Source organism: Pseudomyrmex gracilis, unplaced genomic scaffold (genome assembly GCF_002006095.1).
Source record: "Pseudomyrmex gracilis isolate BER0280 unplaced genomic scaffold, ASM200609v1 scaffold_137, whole genome shotgun sequence".
Lineage (NCBI taxonomy): Eukaryota > Metazoa > Arthropoda > Insecta > Hymenoptera > Formicidae > Pseudomyrmex > Pseudomyrmex gracilis.
In genome coordinates, this window is record NW_018020721.1 from 206,965 (window position 1) to 231,303 (window position 24,339).

The following is a 24,339-nucleotide window of genomic DNA, read 5'->3' on the forward strand; positions in this document are numbered from 1 at the left end:
TTTGCCAATACTGGCCCGATATCGGCCCAGTCTTCTTTGCCAATACTGGCCCGATATCGGCCCAGTCTTCTTTGCCAATACTGGCCCGATATCGGTCCCGTCTTCTTGCCAATACTGGCCCGATATTGGTCCTGTCTTCTTGCCAATACTGGCCCAATATGAATGCCGAACACCGTTGAACAAACGGGCTAATATTGGGCTGTTATAAAATACAAAAATGGGACAATACTGGACCAATTGTCAATATCGAGTATCGGCTATAAAGTTTGGGCCATTGTTGGCCTAGTAGTATTACTGGAAGTCTGTCGGCAATTCCTACATGGGTTGTTGTAGTGACATGCATTTTGCGACAAATTTCCGCGTTAATTAATATTTTGTGCGTTTGTGTGTTACATTACGTTGCGAAAATATAAATGCGCTAAACCTCCCTTTCTCTCTCTCTCTCTCTCTCTCTTTCGAAATAAAATACACATGGTTTGTTACGAATGTGCGTGTAATCGCGCTTAAGCGATCAGTGTGCGAGTAATATTTAATAACGCGTCAGAGTGTCGTGTGCGCGCACGAGGAAGTTTCCGTCGGGAATTGGAGTGTTCTCGAAATAGCTTAATTGTAATAATTAACCATATCGCTAGATAGAGTTGCTAATTACCGACTAATATGTACCTGTAATTCTCAAATGAAGCATCTCGCTCGGTTCTATTGTATAGCGCGAACTTTCCTTTTCTCTTTCTTTTTTTCTCTCTTCTTCTACACGGATTTTAAAACGTTCAGTTTTAATTTAATCGACAGCTTTCATTGAAATTGCGAGAGAGAGGCCGTGAAATTTTTGCGCATTAAATAATAATATTCATTAATTGCATTTAATCGTGTACTGAATTCCTGCTTTGCATAAAATGTGCGTCAATTTATCACGAAGTTAATGAGATTTTATTGACAACGCGTCAATCTTTCCAAAATATAACGTATAAATTTTAATGCTATTCAAAGTTGCAAAAGAGGTATAATTTATATTACATAAAAAATTGATAGTCATGCACACGCATATGCATTGAATGAGATAAAAAAAAAAAAAAGAAGAGAGAAATCCTCGCGCTTTCTCTCGGGCTCTCGTTATCCAAAAATTAACAGTCTCATTACGTCAATATTATACGCGATGGGATACACTGATTGGTTTGCTTTGTCTGTCTATAAAAAAATAAACAAACAAACAAACGCAACTACAAGGGGGCGGCTCTTCGAGCAGACGAAATCGATGGAATCGCGCGCGCGAAACCTCCCATTATCCTTCCCCTCATTCTTCCTTTTACGTTAACGAGACGACCGCGCATTTACCCCCGTCTTGATCATCAATTACGCTCGCAATCCGATTGCTGTCAGGTAAAGATATGTGAAATGGTGTGTGTTCCTCCCGGTGTACGCGCGTTCCTCCACACACCAGCAGCGTTTGCATTTTGTCGCATTCGAACTAGGTGAACTACGACATACATATTGTCGTCCACATTCTCGGCGTCGACAGAACGCGCGATCGTGGAATATCGGCGACGACGGCGGCGACGAAAGCGATTGCGAACATGCGCACGATGCAGAGAGAGCGAACCGAAGTCCCTTTCACATATAGCGAAATCGTGTGCTGAATTATTTCGGATTCCCGTGGCACCTCGGTTAATTATCGACTGTCGTGTCCCGTAACGTGCGACGAATAACGGGCCACTTCTCGGCAAGTCCGAGGTGATACAATTCAATCGTTTCGTCACACCGGGCTCTCGTCTGCGACACGTGCGCGCGAAAGAAACGCGATGGAATACGAGAGTTTTTTTCGGGAAAAATAAGAGACAAAAGATTGGAAAAGCATTTGTTTTTCCAAAATTGTTTCGAGATGCAATTCGTCAGTTCACATTTTTGTGAACTTGAGCTCCGACAGTTTTTTAATTTTTTTTTAATTTTTGAAGACATAATACACGCGATTGTAACACGCAAATACAACCTCGATGAGCTATTATATCGAATTAATTGCGTAACGCGATTTGTGGCTATTGTGTTTCTGATACGAACATCACATAAATTGTACGGGAATATAATGTTACGTATTATAATGCAACACTGTTTCGCTGCATATAATAAATGCGTATATTGCGATCGTAATGACGCTAAATATGTACGTGTACACATGTCATTGAAGTCGCATTATAGCGCAATTATAGTTTTCTTTTTGTGTTGCATGAGGACAAGTTTCTTAAATAAGAGATAATATAAAATTCTAATATAAAATGCAATAAACACGACATTTTTCTTCAAAAGAAAAATAATGACACCGTGCCGGCGCCACGATAACATCGGATGATCTTGTCTTTCGCGAACAACAGGAAGTGATCTTTCACGTTGCGATCATGGCGGTCGTAAAAAGGGAAAAGGGAGATTAAACGAAGTTTCTTCTCGGTTGCCTATCGTCGCGCGACCTAAAGAGAGAAAGAGAGAGAGAAAATGCGCATAACTCGTCGCTAAATATCCTCCGAAGGAAAGCACCCGTAGCTTTCCTTAGGGCACGGATGACGACCGGTAAAGGCCGAGATATATACGTGTAATTATTCTAATTTTCCTCCGGAATACAACGGGGCGGGGGAGAGGGAGAAGATCTCATCCTCCGGGATATCCTCCGCGAGGATTTACGTGCCTCCGCGAGATTGGATCTTGGAATATTCCAGGCGGTCGACGAGACGACCGGGCTTTAAAGGCCGGTTTCACGCTCGCCATCGCGGAATAATAATCCAATGCGCCGTGAAATGACATATCTCTAGATCGGATATCGAGAGATCGAGGGACGAACGAATTAAACGAGCGCGATATCGTTTTCGGGGAAATTTCGAATTTTCATTTTTAACAATCCGCACAGCCGCGGGATACGGGATGAGGCAATTTATTTTATATTTTGCTCTTATGTATCTCTCAATAATGGATTATATTATTTAATTAATTCAGCGCACGCGTCATATTATAAAGAGCTGCTAATTATTAACATAATAATAATTATTAATGCTTGTTCGTTTTGCTTTTACCTTTTGTGTTTTCCGTCTCTCTTTCTCTTTGCAAACGTATTCTATTTGATTCTCTCTAACAATTGCAATCGCATTTGTTTACCGCGTTTATAAAATCGGTCTATTGATTTTGTATTTTGTTCTCGTCTCGTTCGCTCGCGAACGAAATTTTTTTTTTTTTTTCCTTATTACTTTCACGCAATTTATCTCGTCGAATTTGTAAGATATTCGCGTTTCAGACGCGACGCGATAATAATTCGAGCTCATTATCCGCATATCTTGTTTCAAGGTGCCGCGTCTAATGATAGTTGACGTTATAAACGAGCCGTGGCTCGTTTGGCATAGCGCGGCACGTATATACAAGACCGGAGAGAGGTCTGGCTCTTATCAGACTCGCGTGCACAGGACGCGTAAGAATGGTTGATTGGTCCTGACTATATAAATAAAAGGGAAGGGAGATAGACCGATAGAAGAGGGAGAGGAGAAAGAGAGACTATCTTCGACCGGAGATCTCTCGAGTCTTATGCTAATGGTTTATCCTGCTCTTCTTCCTCCGAGCGTCGACGACGACGACGACGAGGAGCAAAGCGAGGCTCGGAGGAGAGACTTTTCTCTCGCCTGAGAGACGCGAGCGATCGGATGCGCGCACGGGCGATTAAATGCCGGCGTTGTTGCCGAAGCGAAATTTATTGGCCGCTATTAAAAGCGGAGTTTTAATCGAAGACGACTACCGGTTTTAAACGGTAGATCAATAGATTCTTTGTGCGATAAACGCCCGGTCACGAAGTAAAGTAGCATAAAATATGGGGATAGATATGGGAAGATACACACGGAAACTGCCATTTTCTCTATCTCTCTCTCTCTCTCTCGACGTGGAAGCGGCCGCGAAATACTTTATGTTCCCGCGGGATAAAGACTCGTCCATTAAATGCAAATTAAACGCAAAATGATATTAACATACGCGAACGTACATACGTGGGTTCACGTGAAAACGTTTATATTTCACAAGTTTATATCGATCACATTCGATATAAATAGAACGCACGGTTCCCGCTCTTGTAATTCCGCGCGCGCGCGCCTTTTTCTTTCGTTCGCGCTCCAGAAAATAAACGCGCACCGAGAGTTGGAAACTTTTGATTGTGTCTTGTGCGTGTTCACCTCGGCGATCACCGACACAATTTGCGCTTTAGAAAGCATCTAATAAAGATAATAGCCCGTTTTCTCTTCGTTTATTTAATGGCGGGGTAGAGAGGGAGAGAGAGAGCGCGATCCAATTCTCTTCTCACACTCACGCCGGGAGACAGCGGTTTTGTGTATGAGATACGTTTCGAACGTTTGAAAAAGAAGATTGAAGATGACCGCGAAGATAATTTCTCAATCCGGCGTTGCTTAATCAAGAGAGAACCGCGTCTTGTAACTTTGACGTACGTTGCAACACGACGAAGCACGTACACAAAGCGCGACGAGTCTGCAAATCCCCGTACAAAAACCCCCCCGGGGGCTCCTCGATTATCATAAAGCTCTCTCTGTAAACGATTCTATTAAATTACACGGCGCGCTTAGACGCGCATATCTCGCCTTCTCGTGGTCTCTGAGAATCGCGAGGAACTCCGCGCGCAACGTTTGCGCACACGCAACGTCGAAAATGTTTATCATTACGCGGCGCACTCTTAACTCGTTTGTCGTAAATCATGCGAAGCTCTCACACACACACACATACACAGAGAGAGAAGTCAAACGCGATGCCAGCAGCGTCGTAAAGAGAGGATGGGAGAAAAGGAGAGACTGAAAGAAAGTGCTGCACGGCAGCGCAGATGATATCTTCGCGACGGCGCGGCAGCATCCAGGCTGTATCTTCGAGGTAAGGTTGCAAGCAGGGAATTACCGTGTCGTACGTAATCATTCCGGATCGTAATGCATACTTATGAATTCATGGCAACGTTTATGCGCGTGCGTACTCACGCGAACAGATAGAAGACGGAAATACGGAAAGTTTATACACGAGGAGAGAGAGAGAGAGAACTATCGAAGAGACTGTCAGGAAATGTTTCGGGAAAACATATATAAGCGCCGTGGAAACTCGCTTTGCAATAAACATGTGACGGTAAATATTATAACAAACTCGTGCTCGGATTATTTATGTGTTTTATAACCGAAACGCAACTCTATATGAGAGCCAGTAAATCTGAATTATGTTAATGGGAAAAAAATTTTTTTCCGCCGGAATAAGCGAGAAGATTAATTACTGTGCTGCCAGCAAGAAAAACTTTGCTAAGCCTGTTAAATTTGTTTGCTTTGTCAACAAAACATTTTTTTTTGTTTGTGAAACAAAAACTTCAGTAGGTATAGCAAAATTTTGTTTTTCTTGCTGGCGCCACGCGTGATGGCAAAATTTTTTTTTCCCCGTGTATTATTTTGGAAAATATCGCGGTTGTGTGTAATTTTTACATTTGCATTTCGAAGCATAAATTTTCCCCTCTAACGTGAACTTTCGCTGCTAAAAAAAAAAACAAAAAAAAAATTGGTTGATGAAAATTTGCTATAGTTATCTAGGATTTTTAATACTATTTGATCTCATTGTGCGAAGATATACGCGAATTGTTCGAAATTCGCACACAGAGATCCGATACGCATGATTGAAGCCGCAAAGGAAACCTAAAATTAGACATACGTACCCCGACGTATATATTTCAAGCGGGTACGCAATTCTCTGAAACAGAGAGCGGCCGGAATTACGTAAGTGGATATTCCAATGGTGATTATGTCAGTCATAGTCGTGTGCAAACAACGTCAATGCACAATCCATCGAAATGGATATCTGAATTCTCGCGAATATATTTCTCAAAAGATGATCCGCGATATACATATATCGGTTGAACGCAAACTCCGTTCTCTATTGACTGGTTCACGAGAAAGACAAGACCGTTAATTCTATTTACGTATTTTAGTGCGGCATGTGAGCCTATTATAAGATGTGATCGCACTAGAAAGTCACGTGGCTTGGGTAAATCGCAGAGTATTTCGTAGACGTGACCGTACGTTCATTTTCCCGAACGATTTTTCGCAAATAGTTATCGTAGATGCAAAAGAGAAATTTAAAAAAATAAAAATAAAAAAATACAGAAGCCAAATAAAATTATTCAGTAAATTGAAAATAAAACCTTCACACCGAAAGGTTGGACATTATTTGTATTTTATTATATATAACGTGTTTACAAACACGTAATTAAATATTTTGTTGCTACGACAAATTAACATGTGAAGAACAGAATCGGGGAGAGGGACGAGGACAATTTTGCGAGGTTGTAAATTCGAAAGTATAGAACGGAGCTGAAGCGTACGGTTTCCACCGATACCTGTGAAATAGCCGGAAGCGCATCGCAAAATGTTGTCGGCGCAATTAAAATGGAAACGAGTACATCCGGCGTAAAACGGGCGGGCGCGCGACTGTGGACTTTACACAGAGCGGCGGCGGCGGCGGCGGATATACGCGTTGTGTCCGGCACAGATTTCGGATGCTGGCACGGTAATGGGATGACTCTCACGTACCGCACGGGCCAACGGTATCCGCGTAAAAATTTATTTCCTCGTCGTCCGGTCGTACATCGTCGAGATATTGAAATCCTGACGTCTAATGTAATAAAAATGCTAGCCCGGCGCGCCGAGCGAGATCGATTGAAAGTGGAAAAAAAAAAAAAAAAAATAGATCGATTTCCGCGTGTGCGCGCCGCGACCGAATGCATTTGGCAAGCTCGCACAAAACTGGCCACATGTAACAAATGAGATGCTTATTGTAAAAAAATTTACAGACTACAGGATTTTTTGAAATTTCGTTGAAAAATATTATCTGCGTTAAATCGTTCAAAAAGCAGAAGACCGCCAGTCGAGCCGGAACGTGTCCACTTGACGCGTCCGGTGAAACTCTCGGCGAGTTTTCCAATTACTTTCGAAATAATCGTGTGTTTGCGCGCAGCGGGGATGACGATTTAATTATTCAGAGAACAGACCGGTGTGTTTGCAGCCGAAATTTCTATAGGACGGCTCGGGAACGACGAGCTCCAGGAGACCGTTTCGAGACGTTTCAGAATTTTGTTCAGCTAAAAAAAAACGAAGATATCCTGCCACGTAATCTTCCATCTTTTCGCGCGCGTGCGCGATTCTTTTCGTTTTTCTCATCGCGTTACAATCGCATTAAAAGGAGCATTACGTCGTGTCTTTGTTCGTTTAACAGACCGGTTTGTGTATCTTGAATTTCCGTTTCCCCGTCGCAATTATCGCGCGACGGTAATTGCGCACGGCTGCCATTTCTTTTTTTTTTTTTTGTATTTTTCTCGGCGATAGACCAAAGGTAACGAGATGAATTTTTATCAGGAATAGATAACGCCCGCACAAAAGATAGAGAGAGAGAGAGAGAGAGGAGAGAAAAAAAGAAAGAGAGAGAGAGAGGGAGAGAGAATGAGCGAGGGAGCGGTATACAAACTCGAACGGTCTCGCTTTGTCTTTAATTCCACTTCGCCTAACGTTTTGTCCGATTCTTCCGTTCGCAGCGGAAAATGGGCATTTATCTCTGGCTCTTGAATGAGAGGGATATACTCTCGGTATACGCGCGACAGGAAACAGATGCTTCCAATTCCGGCGATAGATCCGCGATAGATCCGTGGGGAGGGAATAAAAATGGAAAAAGTCGAATCGCAGAGGGATGCCGTCCCGATGCGTCTCGCTGCGGCTTTTCACTTCGCGCGCACACAATTTCCACGTGTCTTTGCCTCTTTTTTTTCTCTCTCTCTCTCTCTCTCTTCTGTTTCGAACAGGTCATTTCTTTTGGGAGGATCGCGGTCTTTTCGCGGATTGGTTCACCCATTCGAAAAAAAAGAAATTTTCTCGGAAGAAATGCAACAAAATGAATGAGGAAAAACCACGTATCGAAGAACTTCATTTGTACCGTCGGATCGGAGTGGAAATAGATTAGTCGCGAGAGAGGCGAAGAGTCGAAGGGGAGAAGAATGTGTTCCTTTGTGAGAACATCAGAAAACCAGTTCGGAACGAGACCTCTCGCTAGCTTGTCAACGAGCGAGTGTTTTCGATGAACGACACGACTCGGAGTTTCGGAGTTTACGATCCGGTGATATCTAAATAGAGAATTGTAAAAATGCGCGTTGAACACACGCTCGCTCGCGCGCGCGCGACAAACGGAACGAACAAAAAAGAATTGTTACAACATAAAAACAACGTAAATATATTCCATCGATATATTTATTGGTCGCAAAATAAAATAAATGTGTAAATAATTTATTTTCTCCGCGCGAAAATGCGACTCCGTGTGATTTACTATACTCGCACGAGTGGCACGAGAGTCTCGTTTTCTTTCCGAAAAGTTCACACATTTTGCGCGAAAAACGAATTTTGTAATTAAAATCTCCTTCGCGCTCGCAAAAAAGCGAGCGTCGCGACTGAGATTTAATAACAAAAATTAAATTCGCTCAACAAACATGCGCGTTGCATCGCATGCACCTCGCGCCATCGCACGTGTGTGAATCCGTGAATAAATTTTCCACTCGGGTGTTGTTTCCCAACGCGCGTGTACGTACGTGTTGTAATGTAACGATTTTTATTCTTAATTGTCGGTTGTTTTCCGCGTTCGTCGTCGCGATGTCCGACAAAATTTAGCGAGCGAACGAGCTAGCGAGGATTAGCATAACATCGTCCAAGTTGCAATGTAGTTTAACCAGAAGCTGATCGCGCGCGTGCATTGGCTGGCACGTTCGGTTCGCCAGCTGTCTCTCGTTACACACCCAATGCAGTTCGCGCACAGGTCGGTCGCGCGCGCTATATGCATAAGTACACAAGCGCGACATCGCTGAGCAAGGTTGCTTTACCTGAGCAGCGCGCGTTATTACCCTATTGAAAGAGAACATTTGTTTTGTTCGAAAGTGAAACGCGCGCGCAACAAATTTTTTACTTTGTTCTATCAAAAAGTTTCGGAGCGAGTTGGAATCTTTTTCGGATCTTCTCTCGAACTCGCGCGATAAACTCGTTTTATCGATGCGGAGTTCCTTTGGAATTGCATTATTTTTTTTTTTGTTTTTTTTTTTTTTCACGTTACGCGAGCTCACTTTCTTATTCGTGCCGCGGCGGATTAAGCACGTAAAGCGTTTCCCGATGTCGAGCGGAAGATCGATCCGAAAAAGATTCCTTCCGTAACTCTCGGATAGTTTTTTTGCCAATGTACGTCAGGATTTCCTCTCTTGCCGCTTTTATTTTTCCGGATCGGAGACGACGCGGCGAAGGATACGATCGGCGATCTGAAATACGGGCACGTAGAACGCGAAGAATATCGCGGCGGCGAGATACAGTTCACGATACATCTTTGATCTCCGGTCGCGCGGACGAAGCTACGTACGCACGTTTTTCCGCTCGCGCGCGTTTGTGTGTGTGTACGTGCGCGCGCACGTACGGTACAATGATATAAAATAATAAATTGCGACCCGCTGTACCACCACTCTCGATGGTCCCATAACCCATCCGTGGAGAATCGAAGTTCCTTTTGCGCGCAATCGTACGTACGTGAGCGCATTGCACACCGAGATGTCTCTCGAATATCGAGACCTGGAATATTGCCCGGACACGTCGAGACTCGCGGGATCTTTAGTTGTATTACGTCCAAAGAGTTTGTTATTTATGGGAGAATGTGCGTCCTTTATGCGCCACGAAGAAACGGGCAGCGATATCAAAGGAATCGTCGTACAATTCGGCGCCTTGTCGAGTGACGTAAGTTGATTGTGTATTTTATTGTGTATAGTGTAAAAAAAAAAAAAAACAACCAAAATGCGAAGATTGGATCGATTTAATTTAAGAAAGTTATTTTGCAAACTTCGCAGTAATTATCGAGTTGTTAATTAATGTGAGCCAATTAATATAAATTGAAAATTTTAGAAAAAAATTTAGATCTTTTTTGTAAAAACAAATTTACCGCAAAAATTTTGTGCAATTACAAATTTGTTGTGCGGGTAATAGACTTGCAATCATGGGACGTCTGATTACCCAATCAATTATTTTCAATTACTTGCAAAACGTAATTACATCCGATAATCGATGCACGCGCGCACACATCGAGGATATTGAAATTTCGAGCCGCGATATATAGTTTCTCCGCGGAAACTGCTAGGAACAAAATTTGCAGGGCATTTTTGTTTCCCGGCGTGCGCGGGAGAGCTGCAGCTTGTCGGTAAGACAAATTATCATAATACGTATGTCCACGTCGTTTGTGTGTTATATCCGCATATTTACTCGCGTACGCCGCGAGTTCCGCGAGCTCGTAATTTTGGGCGGTTCTCCCCGTGGTTCTAAAACAATGATAGGCGCAACCACACACCATCCGCGTAAGCCGCGGCGCGATATAATTGCAAATAAATAAATAAATAAACATCGCGCAAGCGCGATCGATATATTTTACATGTGTTTTCAAACAATATCACTTTATTTCCGACCCTTCGCTATCTCTCGTACATTCTTCGATTGTGTCGCGTATATCTTTAAAAAGATACGTCGAATGAAAATAGACGCGAGGACCGGATCCGGGAGGAAAGGAAAGCACGCGACCGAGGCATTTTATTCAATATTGAAGAACTTTATCGAAACTTTTTAAAGACGGGGAAGAGATAGAAATTTCATATCCGCGTAATACAGATTCTTTCGACGTTTATTGGAATGCAATAAACGAGAGATACACGCGAGGAGAGATGTGTGCACGGGAGAACTTTTGTAGTCTCGCGCGGGTTTACGGTGGGTTCCGCGTAATATCACTGATTATTGTATGCCGCAGCAGCAGCTGGCAGTTGAGCGCTGACCGAGCGTTCATGCATTGATTCTGTAATATCCGGGCATTAGATAGTAATTCCCACTAGTACAGCAGTGGGACAATTCCCCCGCTGCTGGGCATAGAGATTACAGCGCGTAATAATATACGTGTATCAGAGCGGCTCTTATTTACTCTCGGTGAATTTTTTTTTTTTTGGAATTTTTTCGCGCCATTCCCGAAAATGATATCAACCTCGACAAATAGAGAGAGAGAGAGAGAGAGAGAGAGAGAGAGAGAGAGACAGGAGTGGAAAAACATGTAACTTTACTTTAGTCACGTGTCTTTAAAAACGTGACTAAAGTAAAGTCACGTGATAAGTAAAACGCCGCGCAGAAAATTCCAACTGAGAGAAACGAGATACAAAAAGTATCCCCCTTTTTTTTGTGAGAGGAACACTTCCGAGACAACGCGATTAAAGTCAGTTATCTCGCAGGAATAATTTTCTAAAACAGTTACGGGCTTTTTCTCTCTCTCTCTCTCTCTCTGACTTTTTCACGTTAATTGAGCGTCTCGAGCTTAATTACTTCGAATCGATTTTTTTCCACGGTTGACTCTCTACATTTTTCTCGATTTGAAATTAAAAGTCGAATTATTATATAATTTATGTATCGTAATATGATTCTTATCTAATTCGTGCGTTTCTGTCTTTTTGTTTTTTTTTTACTCGGTTGCGAAACATTTTTTACGTACGCTATGGGCACATGCGTGGATGATATTGTGTTATCGGGCTTGTAGTCGCACTCTCTCGTGGCAGCTGTCGTGGGCGGCTACGATATCCGCGACCAGTCGAACAGACTTTACGTCTGTCGGTGGTGAACCGGTACCGATACGAAATTAAACGCGTTTCACAAACTATTCCCGCTATTTGTTACGTTCGATGATTATGTTAGCGATGAGAATTTTTCGAACAACGAGACAATTCGAACACGAAAACGCGATCACGCGTTTTTTCTCGCTGAAAATCCAACGATATTCAGCTTTACATTTTGTCAATAATTTCTCCCCCCCAAAAAAAAAAACAAAAAAGAATTTATTTTGTGCAAAGCAACAAAAAAAAAACAGGTTTCGATCACAATTTAGTTTCGTTTATCGGTGGCAATAAAAATATATTCGTGTCGCAAACCGCAACTTTGGGAGATTTTGTTTCCGATTGATCCGACGTGTCATTCGATCTTTTCAAACTGCGTCAACAAGTCAAAACGTAAATTACGAGCGGACACGACGTCGCGTCCGCTGGTGGCGTTGGATAGTTTCGTGACGTTTCATACTTGTTTGGGATTAAGCCGAGGATTTCTTGCTTGTATGTTGCAGCTGTCGGGACTGGTGGTGGGTGGTATCGGTATCTGGACGGTGGTGGCGAAGCACAGCTACATATCGCTCATGTCCACCTCGACGTATCCCACTTTAGCCTACGCCCTTATCGTCGCAGGTGTGCTGGCTGTCATCGGTAGCTGGATCGGATGTGGCGGCGTAACTTCTGAAAATCGATGCGTCCTCCTTGTGGTAAGTCGTACATCACGCAAGATCTTGTGACAGCGGAAATCATCCCTTTTCGCAGACAAGACACACTTATGAGTACTAGAGCGTTGATCTAGTCGGTGGATCGCAAGTCATTAATTTCAATTGTTTGATTTAGCAAATCTGTTGTGTGTGTTATATGTGTATTATATTCTATATTGTATTCTATATTATATACATTCGCATTAATCATAGTTCACGAGCAGTCTCGTGTGAGGAAGCTGCTTCCTAGAAATCGATGTCACACGACAGAGAGTTTGATGTCAAGTGTGCAATCGGATCGATCCGCGGTAATAATCCCGTTTCTCAAACATCCCCCGGTCAACTCTCTCGCAAAGATCTCAGACGACAAATGATATTAAATAAAATATCACGCGTACAATTTGCTCCGATTCTGCTCCTTGCTCTTTAGACGGACGGTTTGTTCTCGCGATCAGAAGAGCATCAAGCGGTTCTTCTTATCAAAGAGAAAATTTATTTATCGGACGCAATATCGTTCGATTAATTAATTCTCTCGGTTTGCGAGAGACCAGATGCGCCACACGGAAATGTCTACTTAGGAGGAGAAGACACCGCGTACATACGTCGGAGACGAAGACACGCGCTATCGCTCTTGAAAAACGCCTTTATCTCGAAAGAGGATACCAGATGTGCTTTTAAGCGCGCGCGATCGTTTTACGATATGTTGCGGATTCGCGATCTTGTCGCGAACACCAATCTCACTTAGTTATCGAGAAGCATCCTCGTAACCATTTTCCCGCGATAAGCGGAAAACACGGCCGTTTGTCGGTTGTTGTTGCGAACAGAGATAAAACGCACACAACATTTTTTTACCGGAAGCTTTCGATTTACAACAAAATTACACACGCGGCGGTGATGAAAATTTTTTTTTTCTACATTAATATTCGTTCGAAAGTAAAATCCACGTTTTTTCGAACGAAAAAGACATTTGATTACGCGCGTGTGTTTTTTTGTTTACTTTTACGCGCAAGAAATCGTTTTCGATTGCACTCCGCAATTCCACCGTACACAGACCGTGTAAAGTCGCGGAGTTTCTGGAGTAGAACGGAGTAGATATCAGAGACCAAGGAGTAGATACGAAGTCTGTAGATTAGGGTGCAGATAGAGAGAGAGAGAGAGAGAGAATACAGTATCACTTAAAGCAAGTTGGCCACACAGAGAGAAGCTTGTGCACGCATACAATATGGCGGAAATTATTTCTCTGTCGTAGTTAGGTACGTTAAAGTTAATTAAACAAAGTTTATACAACACACACATATACACTCCCTCTAATGGCCGGTCTCGCACACAAACGCCAACTCGTAACGCTTTAATTGCAGTTTAACTATTTCCTTTTTAAATTGCCATTAACGAGAATAGTTGATCGTAAAAACTATTGTTGGCAAATCACTAGCCTCGTTATTCTACTTTTCGTATCGTTCCCTTTTGAAGTCTTCGTCTCGCGCGTTCAATCAATGATACATCGTCATCTTTTCATCCCGTTTAACAATCGCTTGTCAATGTTGAATATCTTTTCTGAGGTTTCTTCAAAAGAATTATTTACAACGTTGTTAATATCCTTCTTTGCGAGTTTCGAGGAGAGAAGAACTTCGGTTCAAAGTAGCTCGAGCATGCCGCTCCGGAGTCGCGGAGCCTCTCTTCACCCACGGGCTCGAACATTCCTTTGACTTAGCCCGAGCGCGCGGGGCTTCAACATTATTGCTCGGGGCGAAGCGGAGTCTTTGTTGGAAGCCAGTTTGTTACGTGACTGGCGAGGAAAAAAAAAAAGTCCGATAGGAGGGTTATGCGAGTAAATTAAAAACTGTTGCTCTCAAAGTGAACTAATCCTCGGACGCGTCGGGAAAAAAAATAAGTCGTCCTTATTAGCACGCGCGTACGTAACAACAAGTAACGATCGTTTGTTCTGATGCGCATGCGAGCAAGCGCGCGCGCGCGCGACGATAATTTATTTTAATTAATTGACCGCGTGTCATTTTCTTTTTTTATTTTCGTTAGACCGTTATGTAAATTTAACAACAACAAAATTTAACACTCACGTATTTGTTAAACGTCATTTTTCCGCGACAACGCGCGCCTCTATTTCCGACCTATCGCGCGCCCGATCACATAATTTCGTATTTCCGCAAACTCACTTCACGCTCACCGAGCGCGCGCGGAACCGCTAAAAATACTTCGACCTTCGACAACGACGACGACGACGACGACGACGACGTCGTGCAGGAAGTCCTCTCTCTCTCTCTCTCCCTTCACTCTCGGAATATAAATGAAAAATCGATAACCCCGCGGCCGATTACAATGAACCGTAATATCGATACGGGGATAATTCACCGCGCGCTGGCGACTCTTCTCTCTTTCTCTCTTCCTTTGTTCCTCTTTTCTGTCGCTAAAAGTTACTGTATTAACAATGCCCGGCCTCCTCCTTTGAACTTTCAGGTATAAGGGGAGTTGAGACTCGCCTTTGACCTTACCCGCAGTCTGCCACCTCCGACATTATCGCTCGACGAAGTCTTTTCCTTCAACGTTGTGCTCGCGGCCACACAGCGCTCGCCCTCGCAATCAACCTATAAAGTTCGCGCTCTTGAAAAGTAACACGCGAGTAAACATCGCTGTGCGATTCCAATCCGCCCGCTAACTCACAATCCGGGGACGGAAATATGTACGTCGCGTCCCGGGAACGACAACGAGCGGTGTTGCGCGATAAGTCCGATGTTTTTGCGCGAATTATCTAATTTAATATGTGGCGTTTCGCGCGTGTCTCCGAGGAATACGCGATGTGTGTCACGTGCGTGTACGCGCGCGCGCGCGCGCGCACACACGTGCACACCTTCGCGCGCGATCGAGTTTGACAAATTGCGCGCATTCACGCGTCGACCCGCGATATTATTTTGCGTTCCCACGGGGCAAACTTTCTCCCGGAGCGTCGTCGTTACTTTTCTCCGGAGCTAATGATGATTTACAGTTCGCTTTATTTATCTCCACTCGTCGAGAAATGCTGCTCGGAGAGAGATTCTGTGTCTTTTAGATTTTTGCTCAAAAAAGAGAGAGAGAGAGAGACACAGTTTTTCACCATTTTTTTACGCGTGTATTTCTCGAGAAACATCTGCGGAACGCACTTTATACTCGCGGAGAAGTTACAAATTAGCTATTCACAATATCGCTTTTATCTATACGTTTAGCGGTCCTTCCTCTACATCTCCTCTCGTTCACATTCCCCCTTTCAGAAGAGGACACCCTTCGCTGAGTAATAAATCGACCTTAATCGAGAGAGTTAGCGCGCGCGCCGGTCGTAAGTGGTTGGTAGCTCGCGCTTTCTCGCTATATCTCCAACGACACCGACTGGATTATCTTTAATCCTCTCTAAATGATAGTTAAACACCAGTAACGAGCTTAGCCGATCGTTACCTAACCGCGGTATTCTCTGCCACGTGGTTCCTCCGGAAATTAGTCATCTCGCTTCTCTGTCTCTTTCTCTCTTTCTCTCTCGCTTCACTTCCATTTCAAGTTTCCAAAGAAAATTATCAAACGCCATCAAGTCTTGTTTGTTGTTATCTCCGTGTTTTGTACAGGCGTCTCTACCGCAAAAGCTCTCGACGATCGTGGCGGACAGTAAGTGTCTTCTCCCGTCCGATCGCGTGTGCAATTTTTTTTCTCGCCGCAGTCCCGAGAGCGTTAATGTCATTAAAAGCCAGCAGAAACTTCAACCGAGTGTCTAATTGATGCAATCGAATTATCTTTCATCCAATCAAGCCGACCAGTTGAAGTTCTTTCACGCCCGCCTTTACCGACCTGATAAGACGTGCACAACACAATGGACGTGTACAACGTCACGCGCGCGATGATCTCAATTGCGTAAGTGCTCTCGTCGAGGCGCAAAAACAAATTTATTTTCTTCACGTCCTTTTGTTGCTCGGACACGGAGATTTAAACCTCCTCGAACTCTCCCTCGTTCGTTGACCGACGATATTTTTCACTCGGCAATCGGTTGTGTTTTGTAATTTATATAAATCAAGTGTTCAATCTCCATTTGCGAAATTATCGAAAGAAAGAGATTAATCGTATTTCTCGTGTACGATCGAGATATCGGAGCAAAAAAAAAATTCTTTTTTTTTTGATCATTTAATCCTCTCTTCCCCGAGATCGACGCGTAAGAGCTTTCAACTCAAGCGAGTCATCCATTCACATAAAAATGAGGGTTAAATCGGCCGTAATAACCACCGCTAATCACCAGATAATTCCCACTTAACCCATACCTCCGTTCGAATCATTAGTTCAGTCCTAATTGCGCGACTTTTTCAAAGCCACCTGTGCCGGGGCTACATCTTTTTAATCGTCTCTTTCCGAACATTATTGCAACCACGATCCTCTTATTGTTTTTTGCTGTCGTTGTCGATCAGCTATTTCGTGCTCTCGCCGACGTGATAAATCGTCCGAACGATCTTCTCTCGTCGTCTCTCCGTGGCGCGAAAGTTAAATTGCACCAAAAAAAAAACTCCGCTACTAATCGCTCGCCGCGATTCTCGAATCACGACTCCGTTCGTGAACTGTGTCTCGATCTCTAATTGCGTAAAATTCGTTCGCGCGTCATTTCGCGCGCGGATCCGCCGCGCGTTTACATCGAACGTCGTCGCACAGCGTACGGGAAAAAAATGTTGAACGGAAGTGTATTACACAACAAGCGACGTAAAAATAGATGCGTCGCGTTGTATTTCTGCGCGTGTCGCTCTTAAAATAAACGACCGTGTAAGTTCACGACATGTAATTTAATTCGAGGCATAAAGCAGAGCTTTACGACAGATTTGAAGCACTTTGCGCGGTATTAGCTGTTATTGTTTCATTTTTGTGTCCTTCTCTCTCTCGTCTCGGATTACATAAGAAAAGCAATAAAACGCTTATTTTTTCTTTTTTTTTTTTTTTCAAGGAAGATCCTTTTCTTTTGCTTCCGCACAAAAATTGCTGTTATTTCGCGTCTTCCCATCACGATGCGAAGATCCAGTTAAACCTTGTCTCGTGTTCCGCAATTGTTTTTTTATTTTAACTTTTTTATTTAAACTTTCGAAATTTTTTCATCTGCGCGCGCAAAACATAAAGTACCGTTTGCATGGCGTGTCAGAGAAGTAGACAAAAAAAAAAAAATCGTTTTGTGTTTCCGTGGCGCTCGACAAGTTTTTGGGAATACGAGAAAAAAAAAAAAAAGAATCGCGCTCGTCCGCAATGACGATCAAGAATTGTTGTCACAGTTTCATTGCATTCACGGTGAGCATCCACGCGTCGCGAAAACGAACAATATCCGTTCCGTGTAATTGTAGTCGACTATAGAGTAGTCATAATTGTTCTGCGAAAAATTGGTGCAGTCTGCCATTTTCCGCGCGCGCGCGCTACAATGAAAGATTAAACGATTTCGCTGCGCTTTTAATGTTATTTCTCTCTTCCGGATGGAGAAAGAGAGAGAGAGAGAGAGAAAGAGAGAAGTTTCTCCTATTTTCGTATCTCTGTTCTCCTAAAACTCCTATGTCTTTCATTCAACATTGTTCTATTGTCTCGGGCTTCCGGGGAAGTTTTATTCCGTTTATTTGGATACTTCGCGCGCGAAGTTGCTAATCTTTTTCCCCCGGTTGTGTTTCCGACTCGCGGGCTACTACGTACAGTTTTCGAATTGCGTGATTGCTGCGAGATAACAGAGCGTCTATTTTAGACGATCTTGCTTCGCGAGATAAAACAAAACAAGTTGGTCATTTTCTCGGGTGGATTTTGAGGAAAAGTTTGAGAAAAAGCGGTCGACGAAACTCTCTGTTAACTGCGCGCGTTAATTTAATCGCGACTATCTCAATCGTCTTCGACAATGCGATGCGTTTGATCTATTGTCCGCCCTGTTCACCATCAGCTTTCTCTCACCAATTCCGAACTGTCGATTGCCATTCCTTCCCGTCGTGTCCCATCCGCGCTCGTGCCAGCTTCTGCCATAACACGTATATATACATATATTATATATATATATATGTATATACAACATATTCCGGACGATTTATTGACTTAGATACTAATATGTACGTGGCACTTAGGTAATACATGCAGGTACAACGTCGCAGTCTCTCTCTCTCTCGACGCGCTCCCGACTCACTCGATTCCGAGTGACGGGGAAGGAAGCGGAAGCGATCTCTGTGTTTCATCTCCGTCCCGCTCCTCCCTTCTCTCTCTCCCTCCAATAAAATGGATTGAAACGGATACCGACCATGAAGATGGAAACCAACGAAGAACATCCATGTTGCGTCGCGCGGGTACGCGCGCGCTTGTCGAGCGCGCTCTAATATATTATGAATTATACGATATTGCGTCAGGAGACTAAGCGCGCGTTTCATCCCCACGTCATCCTGATTATGCCACGGAAACCCGATCGATCATCGCGTATCGCCTTATACGACCGCTCTAATTTCGCGCGCACACACGCGGCTCGAACGTGTTGATCCACTTGGAAAATTTTGATTCCGACGAAACATTTGATCTTTAAAGATTTTTACAGATTTTCGCACAAGACACATCGGTAAAAAAAAAAAAAACACAGATCCGAACGTCTGCTTTAAAAACCACGCGCTCTTTAATTCCGCGCGCGAAATATATTATTTTTCACACACATATTTATCGCGTCCGCGGATAAAATCCCTCCCCATCCGTTCTCTTGAAATGTTTTAAAAATCATGAATTTTCACTCTCATCAATCTTCCCGTTTATGCAACACTTAGCTTCGTCTTCGCCGTCGGTCGCGTATTAGATCGGAATATCAAGTGCTTACACGCGATAGAACGTCGTGATTCACTCGCGATACAGCTTAATTCTCGACGTTGGGAATCGAGCACAAATTAGCTGTCGATACTCCTTTTCTCTCTTCATATTCTCTCTTCGCTGCGTATATATCCGCGCGAGTAATGTTTCATCGCGCGTATTACGTTCTACGTTCTAACTGTCGACATGCTCGTTCGACAAGTTGACTGAGTTTCGACCGCGAAGCCGAAGAGCTGTGTCACGTTACGGAATGGAATTAATAATCATATGGAATTATTAAATAAGAAAACTTTCTTTTCCACATCCTCTGTCTCTCTCCCTCTCTCTCTCTCTCTCTCTCTTCCTCTTTCTCTCGCGTAATATACACGCGCTCTTACGAGCTGGCTCAAGTACGCGGGAGCGATAGTTAGTCATCGCGTTTGAATATTCATAGAAAGAAAAGATTGTCGGAAGGGCGCGAATCCCTGCGAGAGAGTCTCGCATATTTCTCTGGGGTCGGGTTTATATTCATGAAAAGTCGGAAAAAGTGAGCGCTTCAGTGAGCATCGCACAATTTTAATACATCGCGCGCTTTATACACCGGGACGAGGAGCGATGTGAAATCTTGGCACATCCCGGTGGCGCGGCTTCGTCTCGCAATTCGTATTGCAAATTATGCGCGGTATTAACATCGTTCGCATTGCGGAATTTGTGTTATTTTTGTATTAGCATTTCAGACAAAAAGAAACACGCGAGANAGAGAGAGAGAGAGAGAGAGAGAGAGAGAGAGAGAGAGAGAGAGAGAGAGAGAGAGAGAGGACCAATCTCGCGCGACATCATTATGTGCGTTTCACGATGCGACAGATATCTATTTGTAGGATCACATGAATCGCATACGCGGCATTTTATAGCGTTTGATAATAACGCGCGTGTTACTTCAGCTGTCCCGTTCTCGCGATTCTACTTCTTTCCATTGCGATTTTATTTTTACTTGCGCAACGACCGGAATCTCGCATTAACAAACACCTGTAACGTATTCGAATCGACGATTTTTTATGTATATAACCCGTACGAGTTTTTTTTCTTTCTAGAAAAATCTGATGGGGGGAACTGACAGATTTCATCCCCCGAGAGCTTTTATTATCGCGTTTTATAACCGGGGGGAGGGGGAGGGAAGAGCGGGCGCCCGAGACACGTTAAAAATCGTTTCTTCATACTTCATCATCTCGAAGAAAATTAATTTTTTGGACACAGCAGCAAAGTGTAGTAGTTGCGGATAAGCTGGTTTTTATTAAAAGCTTGTTCCGCGATGAAGCTGCGTTTAACTCCGTTAAGCTCAGCTCTCTATGCGTTGTACTGACTAAGAGAATTTATATTTTTGCTTTGTTCCACATGTCTTCTCTCTTTTGTCCAACATAGTACATCTTCGTGGTAATGGCGGTGCTCGTTCTGGAGGCCGGGGTCGGTGCGCTGGCGCGTCTCTACGAGGAGCAAGTTGGTCCCGAACTGAAAATGAATTTGAATCGCACCTTCCTCGAGAACTACTCGGTGCGATCCCGGGAAACCGCGGCCATCGACCAGATGCAAAAAGAAGTGAGTACACCCGAGCTTTCAGGAAGAATTTCGTACCCATTTCTCAAACCGGGCTGTGGCATCCCCTCCCCCCCCGCCGTTTTGTGCTTCAACCAGAGAAGCGCCATCCGGCGTTATCGAACAATTGCGATCAAAATAAAGTAGAACGCCGCGTTTCGATATCGCTCCCTTTCCCTTCCTTCTCTTTCTCTCAATTTCTTTTCACTCACTCTCTCTCTCTATTCCTGATATCAGTTTTCGTTCCTCGTCGTCATTTTTGTTCTCTGACCTGTTATATATTCGTCCTGGCGGACTTGCAAGTAGCACTTGCGCGCGGAGCTTCGATAGTGCGCTTCGCGTTTCCACCAGAAAATACGCAATATGTGACGCTAACGTCGAGTGTTTGGATGAAAGCGTTTCGTATGGCTTGTTGTCAATACGGGGAATACGATATCGTTGTCGGGGAAAAAAAAAAAAGGACGAACCGAAGAACGTTCCTCCAATCATATGTCGGTCCGCGCGCGAATGACCTTCGAAAACATTTCGCCGTCGTTTCACGTGGTTCAAGTTGGAATAATTTATTTTCCCCTTTCTCGCGCATAAAGTTAGAGATGATGATTTCTCGACGAGAGTCTGTATTTCATATTTTCGTTCACGTTTCCTTTGTTAGAAGCGACGTTAATTCACGACGACGCGCAACGGCCGAAATGATACAGAGCGGTTGCTTTTGTGCTTCGCGATATCACGGCGCGGCGCGGTAATACTTTTACTTACGTTCTTGCCGACGATGGCACTCTCTCTCCCTACGCGAACCTTACAGTAGTAAATCATCGTTATCACATCGCGGAAACAGTTTCCCGCCCACTCCGCTATAAATCGATTAGAGAGAGCCGCGGTGAATTCGCTACGAAAAACTTGGCTCGGAGGAAGTGTCTTCGTCTTTCGCGCACACGCGCTTGATCTTTCGAATTGTTCGGTAAAACGTGTCAAAATGTATAGTTTTCGAAAAATTATTATGATCGACGATTTAATTAATCCGAGTGTGGTGTTGGCGCGCGTGTGTGTGTTTCATACGCACGTGCAGTCGCTAATTTTGAGAGGGTTCGCGTGTCGCGAGGGAAATTAACCCGTTTCGGATCTACTTTACGTGTCGAAATGCAACATTTTGATTCGAATTTCGAGCTTGCTTGCAAGTAATGCGATTTACGACGCCGATAATGGCCCCGACGACTAAGTCGCTTTCCCTTCGGCACTATATTGGCCTGATAAATCGAGTGCCTCCCGCAATTTTTGTCCTGATCCCATTCGGTCTCGTCCGGGGATTTTCGTTTTCTATTTTCTTCACGCCACACAACGGCGGGAGGGAGGGAGGGAGGGATATTTCGCGTTGGATAAAACCCAACGCGCGTATGTCGCGAAATTGGCGAAACCGTCGGACACAAGCGGGAAATTCAGAATCCGCATTTTATTTATACACAAGGGATCTACGTGTACAAGCATTTCATTTCGTTCGGGAAATCGGGTTTTACCGCAACACAACGCTCGTCGGGAATTTTTAAGGCGACGCTCCGCGAGCGGAAATAAATGTCTGGCGCGCTTCGGTATGTGCCAATGTGTGAATTTTCAGTGCTATTCGAGGGTCTATTGATACGCCTTTCGTATGTGTGTGCGTGCGAATTCTTTTTTATCACAGATTTATATTTTTATCGCTTTATTTCGGTTTATTTGCTTCTCATTGTTTTTTTTTTTTATATTTTTTTTCTAAATTTAGATATCTTTTCACGCGTCGAGAATAAAATAAATAAAGATACCGAACAATTTTTCGTTTTGCAAAAGGCGTATTGTTATATCATTAAATAGAAAGGTCCGCTTTTTTTTCACATCTCGATGTGCGTATCTTTTTTATACGCGTTTTATTACGCAACAATTTTTACACGTACACAGCAGCTCAAAGATTGCATCCGATTGTGCGGGCGTAAATATGTGCGCGTGTCCATACGCGCGCACATACTTTATGCTTCTACTTTCCGAAGAATTTATGCGGACTCTTTGATCCTCCGCTCTCTTTTTTAACGCTCTCAAAAGAAACGCTACCGCCATTCGTTTGGAGTATTCCGCGCTGCAACACCACGTACGAATGCGCGAAACGCCTCTGATGATGGCAGGTGTGCATTTCAAAGGCTTTGGAACTGTCCGAAAACATCAGCAATTATGAAAAAAAAAAAAGATTCTTGTTGTGAAAGAAAAAAAATGGTGCTTTGCAGTAGATTTTCGTGTAATTAAAATTGACCGCGCGCGAGAGAGCGAGTGGACGACGAGAGGGAGGGAACGACGTAGTTAAATAAAAAAAAATATTCGTGAACAACGCGCGCACTCTCTCTCAAACGGGTAAATTATGCGAACTCGCGGGAAGGATCTGGTGCGACGCACCGAAACGAAATCGTTGACCTGCATGTGTAAAGGACCTCGCGAGAAGTGTTTATCGCGACTAATGGTTCCGGTGCGCGATGAATCCCGCGAGATTACGTGCCCGCATTAAAGTTACCATTTAACTTGCTGCCGCCGCCGGAACACGTTTCTCACCTCCATTAATCTGCCCTCTCTCTCTCTCTCCGTGCTGCTTCTCTCTCCTCCTCAAACCCTTCTCTATATATCTCTCTCCTATCCTCTCAATGACCCTGCGACGTCTCGGCGTATAACACGTTCCGCTATCGTTATTATCGTACGTCGGCTATTATCGTTGTTATCGTTGCTATATCATCTCGTCCCCCTTTTTGCCTTATCCGTACATATACTTTATATACTTTGTGGAACGAAACTACAAAATGAGGAAAACGGGCGCGCTTGTCTCCTTTCGCTAACGGCACGTTAATGCAGTTTAAAAGCCATTACTCCTTTCTTTGGAACAAATTTTTTTACAAGAAATATATACACGTGTAAATAAAATTATTTATCAACACCGTCGGGGAGAGCCGAGATAAGAGACACGATACCAATTTGTTTCCGTAATGTAAACTATCAAAATACTCTTGTAGATTTTTTTTTTTTTTTTTTTTTTTTTTTTTTTTTTTTTTTTTTTTGAATTTTAGATGAGAAACTTTTTGCACGGGGATGAGCGGAATAATTCTATAAAGTTTTCGATTAAAAGTGTCAATGTAAAATTGTGAAAAAAATTGTCGATTGGTTTTTTTCAAATTAATGAAAATTTCTCAAATGTCAATGGAAAAGATTAAATTTACGTAAGCAACGCGTGTGCGGGAGGGCGTGTGATTTGACGTTTTCGTTTCTCTTGAACTTCGAGCGAATGTTTAACGCGGAAAACGTGTTATTGTCGCAATATTTGCAGTTTAAATGCTGCGGCGCCTTGAGATTCGAGGACTGGCAAGTGAGCGAGTGGCATAAGGACGAGGAGGTTCTCAAGAACGGCAGCGTCGTGCCTGACAGCTGCTGTAAGACGCCCACGTTTCTTTGCGGGAGGAGGGATCATCCCTCCAATATTCAGTACACGGTGCGTATATCTAACGAGATTTTTCATCTTTTTCTTTGATTATCAGACGATCTACATATTGTTTCGAAATATTC

General features: G+C 43.6%; 1 protein-coding gene across 3 annotated transcripts in view; it reads left to right on the forward strand.

Annotated features, from left to right (window-relative positions):
• Positions 1-24,339, forward strand: part of LOC109856882 (CD151 antigen-like) — an 81,035-nt gene that overhangs the window by 54,327 nt on the left and 2,369 nt on the right. For all 3 annotated transcript variants that reach the window (XM_020432599.1, XM_020432600.1, XM_020432601.1), the window contains 3 exons: positions 12,202-12,393; positions 20,605-20,778; positions 24,104-24,265. In XM_020432599.1, coding sequence (XP_020288188.1) covers positions 12,202-12,393; positions 20,605-20,778; positions 24,104-24,265 — 528 coding nt within the window. The remainder of the gene's footprint in view (positions 1-12,201; positions 12,394-20,604; positions 20,779-24,103; positions 24,266-24,339) is intronic.